This window comes from Electrona antarctica (assembly GCF_951216825.1).
Source record: "Electrona antarctica genome assembly, contig: scaffold_1074, whole genome shotgun sequence".
NCBI classification, from domain to species: domain Eukaryota; kingdom Metazoa; phylum Chordata; class Actinopteri; order Myctophiformes; family Myctophidae; genus Electrona; species Electrona antarctica.
Window position 1 is genome coordinate 10,001 of NW_027638525.1, and position 9,522 is coordinate 19,522.

General features: G+C 49.5%; 1 protein-coding gene across 1 annotated transcript in view; it reads right to left on the bottom strand.

The window, feature by feature from the left end:
* The window catches only part of LOC306917957 (receptor-interacting serine/threonine-protein kinase 3-like), a gene marked incomplete at its 5' end in the record, with an annotated part of 12,488 nt that extends 3,189 nt beyond the window's left edge, over positions 1–9,299 (bottom strand). Inside the window, 6 exons of the mRNA XM_079530860.1 lie at positions 462–617; positions 1,417–1,466; positions 1,623–1,762; positions 3,757–3,906; positions 4,513–4,699; positions 9,151–9,299. Of these exons, the coding sequence (XP_079386986.1) occupies positions 462–617; positions 1,417–1,466; positions 1,623–1,762; positions 3,757–3,906; positions 4,513–4,699; positions 9,151–9,299 (832 nt within the window). The remainder of the gene's footprint in view (positions 1–461; positions 618–1,416; positions 1,467–1,622; positions 1,763–3,756; positions 3,907–4,512; positions 4,700–9,150) is intronic.
* Positions 9,300–9,522: the final 223 nt, after the last annotated feature.

Genomic DNA, 9,522 nt, shown 5'->3' on the forward strand with positions numbered 1-9,522 from the left:
CAGAGTCCCAGCATCTCTGCATGAATAGATTTACCTGCAAACGAAGGTCTCTTGTTGGGCTCAGAGTCCCAGCATCTCTGCATGAATAGATTTACCTGCAAATGAAGGTCTCTTGTTGGGCTCAGAGTCCCAGCATCTCTGCATGAATAGATTTACCTGCAAACGAAGGTCTCTTGTTGGGCTCAGAGTCCCAGCATCTCTGCATGAATAGATTTACCTGCAAATGAAGGTCTCTTGTTGGGCTCAGATTCCCAGCATCTCTGCATGAATAGATTTACCTGCAAATGAAGGCCTCTTGTTGGGCTCAGAGTCCCAGCATCTCTGCATGAATAGATTTACCTGCAAACGAAGGCCTCTTGTTGGGCTCAGAGTCCCAGCATCTCTGCATGAATAGATTTACCTGCAAATGAAGGCCTCTTGTTGGGCTCAGAGTCCCAGCATCTCTGCATGAATAGATTTACCTGCAAACGAAGGCCTCTTGTTGGGCTCAGAGTCCCAACATCTCTGCATGAGCTCCACCAGCTCTTCTAATCCAGCTGCTTGCTGGACATCGATTTTACGAAGATCTGGTCTCTGTCCCCTTGGAATGTGGAACCTCATCAAGGACTGATCCACCCCTGCAAAAAAGACAGGAAACATTATGTGCGTGCGTGCGTGCGTGCGTGCGTGCGTGCGTGCATGCGTGCGTGCCTGCGTGCGTGCCTGCGTGCGTGCGTGTGTGTGCGGATAGTTTACCTGGATAGGGACTCTCTCCAGTGAGAATGGTCCAGAGAACTATGGATAGGGACTCTCTCCAGTGAGAATAGGATAGTTTACCTGGATAGGGACTCTCTCCAGTGAGAATAGGATAGTTTACCTGGATAGGGACTCTCTCCAGTGAGAATAGGATAGTTTACCTGGATAGGGACTCTCTCCAGTGAGAATAGGATAGTTTACCTGGATAGGGACTCTCTCCAGTGAGAATAGGATAGTTTACCTGGATAGGGACTCTCTCCAGTGAGAATAGGACAGTTTACCTGGATAGGGACTCTCTCCAGTGAGAATAGGATAGTTTACCTGGATAGGGACTCTCTCCAGTGAGAATAGGATAGTTTACCTGGATAGGGACTCTCTCCAGTGAGAATAGGACAGTTTACCTGGATAGGGACTCTCTCCAGTGAGAATAGGATAGTTTACCTGGATAGGGACTCTCTCCAGTGAGAATAGGATAGTTTACCTGGATAGGGACTCTCTCCAGTGAGAATAGGATAGTTTACCTGGATAGGGACTCTCTCCAGTGAGAATAGGATAGTTTACCTGGATAGGGACTCTCTCCAGTGAGAATAGGATAGTTTACCTGGATAGGGACTCTCTCCAGTGAGAATAGGATAGTTTACCTGGATAGGGACTCTCTCCAGTGAGAATAGGATAGTTTACCTGGATAGGGACTCTCTCCAGTGAGAATGGTCCAGAGAACTATGCCGTAGCTAATAAAAAGGAGGAAAGCATTCAAGCATTAGAAAGAGGTTTCCACACAATAAAAAACTCCACGTGTCACTTCAACGCATAATATGTATTTGATGACTGATAGTAGCATCCATTCCTTCTAGAGTTAACCAGTAAACATAGATAGAGTTAATCACCTGTAAACATCGTAGGAGCGAACACGGCGGTATGTGTCTTTAAAAGCCTCAGGGGGCGTGTAGGACAAAGTGCCTCCTTTGTTTTCACCGTTGGTCGACCTGACACTGTTGGTCACCGTAGACAGGCCAAAATCTGCTATCTGTGGACAGAAAGAGGAGGCGCTTATGATTTTGTTTAAGCAGGAAGAGAACTGTTCATTTCGACAGCAAATTTGCATTTACTGATGGATGAACGGATGGATATACATTAACTGATGGATATATGAATACATGAACTGATGGATATACATTAACTGATAGATATATATACACTGTATGTATACAGTACATTAACTGATGTATTTATGTATGTATATTGTGTACCTTGGCATTGAAGTCAGCATCCAGCAGGATATTGGCTGGTTTCAGGTCATTAACTGATAGATAGATATGTATAACTAGAAGAAGTGCCCCTCAGGGCACAGGTCTCCACCAGGCCAGGTAGGATATCCTAGGATCACAGGTCTCCACCAGGCCAGGTAGGATATCCTAGGATCACAGGTCTCCACCAGGCCAGGTAGGATATCCTAGGATCACAGGTCTCCACCAGGCCAGGTAGGATATCCTAGGATCACAGGTCTCCACCAGGCCAGGTAGGATATCCTAGGATCACAGGTCTCCACCAGGGCAGGTAGGATATCCTAGGATCACAGGTCTCCACCAGGCCAGGTAGGATATCCTAGGATCACAGGTCTCCACCAGGCCAGGTAGGATATCATAGGATCACAGGTCTCCACCAGGCCAGGTAGGATATCCTAGGATCACAGGTCTCCACCAGGCCAGGTAGGATATCCTAGGATCCTGTCCTATTATAGCGCCACCAGGAGGCCACAACCTGACCTGTCCTGGTGAGACCTGTCCTATTATAGCGCCATAGGCCACAACCTGACCTGCCCTGGTGGAGACCTGTCCTATTATAGCGCCACCAGGAGGCCACAACCTGACCTGCCCTGGTGGAGACCTGTCCTATTATAGCGCCACCAGTAGGCCACAACCTGACCTGCCCTGGTGGAGACCTGTCCTATTATAGCGCCACCAGGAGGCCACAACCTGACCTGCCCTGGTGGAGACCTGTCCTATTATAGCGCCACCAGGAGGCCACAACCTGACCTGCCCTGGTGGAGACCTGTCCTATTATAGCGCCACCAGGAGGCCACAACCTGACCTGCCCTGGTGGAGACCTGTCCTATTATAGCGCCACCAGTAGGCCACAACCTGACCTGCCCTGGTGGAGACCTGTCCTATTATAGCGCCACCAGGAGGCCACAACCTGACCTGCCCTGGTGGAGACCTGTCCTATTATAGCGCCACCAGGAGGCCACAACCTGACCTGCCCTGGTGGAGACCTGTCCTATTATAGCGCCACCAGGAGGCCACAACCTGACCTGCCCTGGTGGAGACCTGTCCTATTATAGCGCCACCAGGAGGACACAACCTGACCTGCCCTGGTGGAGACCTGTCCTATTATAGCGCCACCAGGAGGCCACAACCTGACCTGCCCTGGTGGAGACCTGTCCTATTATAGCGCCACCAGGAGGCCACAACCTGACCTGCCCTGGTGGAGACCTGTCCTATTATAGCGCCACCAGGAGGCCACAACCTGACCTGCCCTGGTGGAGACCTGTCCTATTATAGCGCCACCAGGAGGCCACAACCTGACCTGCCCTGGTGAGACCTGTCCTATTATAGCGCCACCAGGAGGCCACAACCTGACCTGCCCTGGTGGAGACCTGTCCTATTATAGCGCCACCAGGAGGCCACAACCTGACCTGCCCTGGTGGAGACCTGTCCTATTATAGCGCCACCAGGAGGCCACAACCTGACCTGTCCTGGTGGAGACCTGTCCTATTATAGCGCCACCAGGAGGCCACAACCTGACCTGCCCTGGTGGAGACCTGTCCTATTATAGCACCACCAGGAGGCCACAACCTGACCTGCCCTGGTGGAGACCTGTCCTATTATAGCGCCACCAGGAGGCCACAACCTGACCTGCCCTGGTGGAGACCTGTCCTATTATAGCGCCACCAGGAGGCCACAACCTGACCTGTCCTGGTGGAGACCTGTGCCCCGAGGGGCACTTTTTCTAGTTGTGTACCTTGGCATTGAAGTCGGCATCCAGCAGGACATTGGCTGGTTTCAGGTCCATGTGCACAAGGTCATTCTTACAGTGGAGGAAGTCCATGGCTAGCGCCACCTGGTGGGCTAGACGGAACGCCAGGGGCCAGGGTGGAGGTTTAGACTGGGTCTGTAAGGGTTAATATTATATATGATAGTTATAATTATAGTTATAATAGAAGAGAGACTTACATTAAGCAAGAACACAAAAGCATGTCAATACATCACATACATAAAGGCAATACATCACATACATAAAGGCAATACATCACATACATAAAGGCAATACATCACATACATAAAGGCAATACATCACATACATAAAGACCTTGTTGATCAGAAAGGAGTGCAGGGAGCCTCCCTCCATCACTATGCCCTGCCTCTCTTTATAAAGACCTTGTTGAACAGAAAGGAGTGCAGGGAGCCTCCCTCCATCACTATGCCCTGCCTCTCTTTATAAAGACCTTGTTGAACAGAAAGGAGTGCAGGGAGCCTCCCTCCATCACTATGCCCTGCCTCTCTTTATAAAGACCTTGTTGAACAGAAAGGAGTGCAGGGAGCCTCCCTCCATCACTATGCCCTGCCTCTCTTTATAAAGACCTTGTTGAACAGAAAGGAGTGCAGGGAGCCTCCCTCCATCACTATGCCCTGCCTCTCTTTATAAAGACCTTGTTGAACAGAAAGGAGTGCAGGGAGCCTCCCTCCATCACTATGCCCTGCCTCTCTTTATAAATACCTTGTTGATCAGAAAGGAGTGCAGGGAGCCTCCCTCCATCAGCTCCATCACTATGCCCTGCCTCTCTTTGCGTCCCATGCCGGGGGGGCGGCCGCGGTACATCCCATAGACCCTGGGGACAAACTGCTGGTCTGCTGCTTCCATGTAATCTGCCTCTCGACACAGGCCAGCGTACAACACTCCAGAGCTGTTGGTGATTGGAGGACACAATGACACAGGGCAGTGATAGGAGGAGGAGACAATGACACAGAGCAGTGATTGGAGGAGGAGACAATGACACAGGGCAGTGATAGGAGGAGGACACAATGACACAGGGCAGTGATAGGAGGACACAATGACACAGAGCAGTGATAGGAGGAGGAGACAATGACACAGGGCAGTGATAGGAGGAGGACACAATGACACAGAGCAGTGATAGGAGGAGACAATGACACAGGGCAGTGATAGGAGGAGGAGACAATGACACAGGGCAGTGATAGGAGGAGGAGACAATGACACAGGGCAGTGATTGGAGGAGGACACAATGACACAGAGCAGTGATAGGAGGAGACAATGACACAGGGCAGTGATAGGAGGAGACAATGACACAGAGCAGTGATTGGAGGAGACAATGACACAGGGCAGTGATTGGAGGAGACAATGACACAGGGCAGTGATTGGAGGAGGAGACAATGACACAGGGCAGTGATAGGAGGAGGAGACAATGACACAGGGCAGTGATTGGAGGAGGACACAATGACACAGAGCAGTGATAGGAGGAGACAATGACACAGAGCAGTGATAGGAGGAGGACACAATGACACAGAGCAGTGATAGGAGGAGGACACAATGACACAGGGCAGTGATTGGAGGAGGAGACAATGACACAGGGCAGTGATTGGAGGAGGAGACAATGACACAGGGCAGTGATTGGAGGAGGAGACAATGACACAGGGCAGTGATTGGAGGAGACAATGACACAGGGCAGTGATAGGAGGAGGAGACAATGACACAGGGCAGTGATTGGAGGACACAATGACACAGGGCAGTGATAGGAGGAGACAATGACACAGGGCAGTGATAGGAGGAGGAGACAATGACACAGAGCAGTGATTGGAGGAGACAATGACACAGGGCAGTGATAGGAGGAGGAGACAATGACACAGAGCAGTGATAGGAGGAGGACACAATGACACAGAGCAGTGATAGGAGGAGGAGACAATGACACAGAGCAGTGATAGGAGGAGGAGACAATGACACAGGGCAGTGATAGGAGGAGACAATGACACAGGGCAGTGATTGGAGGAGGAGACAATGACACAGGGCAGTGATTGGAGGAGGACACAATGACACAGAGCAGTGATAGGAGGAGGAGACAATGACACAGGGCAGTGATTGGAGGAGGACACAATGACACAGGGCAGTGATAGGAGGAGGAGACAATGACACAGGGCAGTGATTGGAGGAGGACACAATGACACAGAGCAGTGATAGGAGGAGACAATGACACAGAGCAGTGATAGGAGGAGGACACAATGACACAGAGCAGTGATAGGAGGAGGACACAATGACACAGAGCAGTGATAGGAGGAGGACACAATGACACAGGGCAGTGATTGGAGGAGGAGACAATGACACAGGGCAGTGATTGGAGGAGGAGACAATGACACAGGGCAGTGATTGGAGGAGGAGACAATGACACAGGGCAGTGATTGGAGGAGACAATGACACAGGGCAGTGATAGGAGGAGGAGACAATGACACAGGGCAGTGATTGGAGGACACAATGACACAGGGCAGTGATAGGAGGAGACAATGACACAGGGCAGTGATAGGAGGAGGAGACAATGACACAGAGCAGTGATTGGAGGAGACAATGACACAGAGCAGTGATAGGAGGAGGACACAATGCCACAGAGCAGTGATAGGAGGAGGAGACAATGACACAGGGCAGTGATTGGAGGAGGACACAATGACACAGAGCAGTGATAGGAGGAGGACACAATGCCACAGAGCAGTGATAGGAGGAGGAGACAATGACACAGAGCAGTGATAGGAGGAGGAGACAATGACACAGGGCAGTGATAGGAGGAGGAGACAATGACACAGAGCAGTGATAGGAGGAGGAGACAATGACACAGGGCAGTGATAGGAGGAGGAGACAATGACACAGAGCAGTGATTGGAGGAGACAATGACACAGGGCAGTGATAGGAGGAGGAGACAATGACACAGGGCAGTGATAGGAGGAGGAGACAATGACACAGAGCAGTGATAGGAGGAGGAGACAATGACACAGAGCAGTGATTGGAGGAGACAATGACACAGGGCAGTGATAGGAGGAGGAGACAATGACACAGGGCAGTGATAGGAGGAGGAGACAATGACACAGGGCAGTGATAGGAGGAGACAATGACACAGGGCAGTGATAGGAGGAGGAGACAATGACACAGAGCAGTGATTGGAGGAGACAATGACACAGGGCAGTGATAGGAGGAGGAGACAATGACACAGGGCAGTGATTGGAGGAGGAGACAATGACACAGAGCAGTGATAGGAGGAGGAGACAATGACACAGAGCAGTGATTGGAGGAGACAATGACACAGGGCAGTGATAGGAGGAGGAGACAATGACACAGGGCAGTGATAGGAGGAGGAGACAATGGCACAGAGCAGTGATAGGAGGAGGAGACAATGACACAGGGCAGTGATAGGAGGAGGACACAATGACACAGGGCAGTGATAGGAGGAGGACACAATGACACAGCAGTGATAGGAGGAGGAGACAATGACACAGGGCAGTGATAGGAGGAGGACACAATGACACAGGGCAGTGATTGGAGGAGGAGACAATGACACAGGGCAGTGATTGGAGGAGGACACAATGACACAGAGCAGTGATAGGAGGAGACAATGACACAGAGCAGCATCAGTGTTGTTTTCGTCGACTAAAACTAAGGCGAAAAATGTTCGTCGACTTTTTCCACTGACGAAAACTAAATTTTAATTTAGTTTCCATGTCGTTTTTGCCACTAAGCTATGATGGCAAAAACTAAGACTAAATATGTTGACAATTTCGTCAACAGATATAAACTATACTACAATGTTAGGAAGGGACTAGTGGCAAGCGATCCAGTATGAGTCATTTTACACTTGGTTGCATGCTGAAAATAGCCGATCTACATAGCTTGTAGATCGGCTATTTTCAGCAAGTGTAAAATCAGTCATTACGACGGCATAAAGGCCCGCCAAAACACACTTTAGTTGACTAAATCACCTGTAGATTTAGTCGACTAAAATCTTCTGACATTTAGTCGACTAAATGAATGGTGGAAACAGCCGATCTACAAGCTCACAACGCGCCATGTCGTGACGCGTTTTGAAGCACAGGAAGTGGAAACAGGGAAACGATTGTGGCGATTATTGCTGATTGCAGGCCTGCTCCTTAAAACGGACACGTACAGCCATGGCTAGGCAACCTGGCCTCAACATTACACGAGAGGGTGTGGTTTAACGTGATTATTGACAGTGATGCGGTCAGGAACGAGACGTAGTCGAGTTCCGCAAGCATCACTGAAGTGGCAATAATCACGTTAAACCACACCCTCGAGTGTAATATTGCAAGTATACAACAGTTACCCTTAAAACTAAGAAAATCGCTGAAAAAGCATATTTTTTTAATGACAGATGTAGTCACTACGACCACACATGTCCCAAGAAACTACCTAGCCTAGCCACCCAGTCTGCTGCTCTCTGGGAGAACAGAAACTAGCTAGCCTAGCCACCCAGTCTGCTGCTCTCTGGGAGAACAGAAACTAGCTAGCCTAGCCACCCAGTATGCTGCTCTCTGGGAGAACAGAAACTAGCTAGCCTAGCCACCCAGTCTGCTGCGCTCTGGGAGAACAGAAACTAGCTAGCCTAGCCACCCAGTCTGCTGCGCTCTGGGAGAACAGAAACTAGCTAGCCTAGCCACCCAGTCTGCTGCTCTCTGGGAGAACAGAAACTAGCTAGCCTAGCCACCCAGTCTGCTGTGCTCTGGGAGAACAGAAACTAGCTAGCCTAGCCACCCAGTCTGCTGCGCTCTGGGAGAACAGAAACTAGCTAGCCTAGCCACCCAGTCTGCTGCGCTCTGGGAGAACAGAAACTAGCTAGCCTAGCCACCCAGTCTGCTGCGCTCTGGGAGAACAGAAACTAGCTAGCCTAGCCACCCAGTCTGCTGTGCTCTGGGAGAAAAGAGCAGCTGAATTCTTTGTTTTGATTAGGTGTGGAGTGGTGCTGTTTGAACCACGGCTAGAAGGCTGTTTCAACCAATCATTGTTTTGTCACCATTACATCACCTAATCAATTACATGAGTTAGACTTTAATATATTAGCGCCCCTCATTTCACACGGGTGTGATTTTTGGCTACATAGAGTATATTTAGAGTAAATAAATATATTTGTACGTCTCTAATTGTTATGATGAATTCAACATGGTGGGCCCTATTGTAAACAAGTGTAATACTTTATGGTGTCGTCCACTCACAGTTAACAGTTTGTATTGAGTTGTGCTTGAAATGTGCTGTAATTCTGCAATCTGTTAATACATCAATCAATCAATCAATCAATCAATCAATCAATCAACCAATCAATCAATCAATCAATCAACCAATCAATCATACCCATCATCGACATTGGGCAGCTTGACGACCACATCCTTGCCCAGGTCCTTGTGCCAGGCCTTATAGACCAGCCCAAAGCCTCCTGAACACATGAAGTCCCAATCCTCCAGGCTGGCATCTCCCACCGTCTCTCTGTGGCGCTGTGACATCTCTCACCACCAAAGCTTCTAGAGAGGGAGACAATCATAGGGAAATGTGTGAGACAATTTAGCATTCTATAAATGGTAAATAAATACGGTCCATTTATATAGCGCTTTTATCAACAGCTTTGCATAGATTGTGCAATACATTCACCCACACGTGCAACAGATTATAGTCTGTTCGGATGTATGAGCTGTCAATCAGATTATAGTCTGTTCTGATTGGATGTAT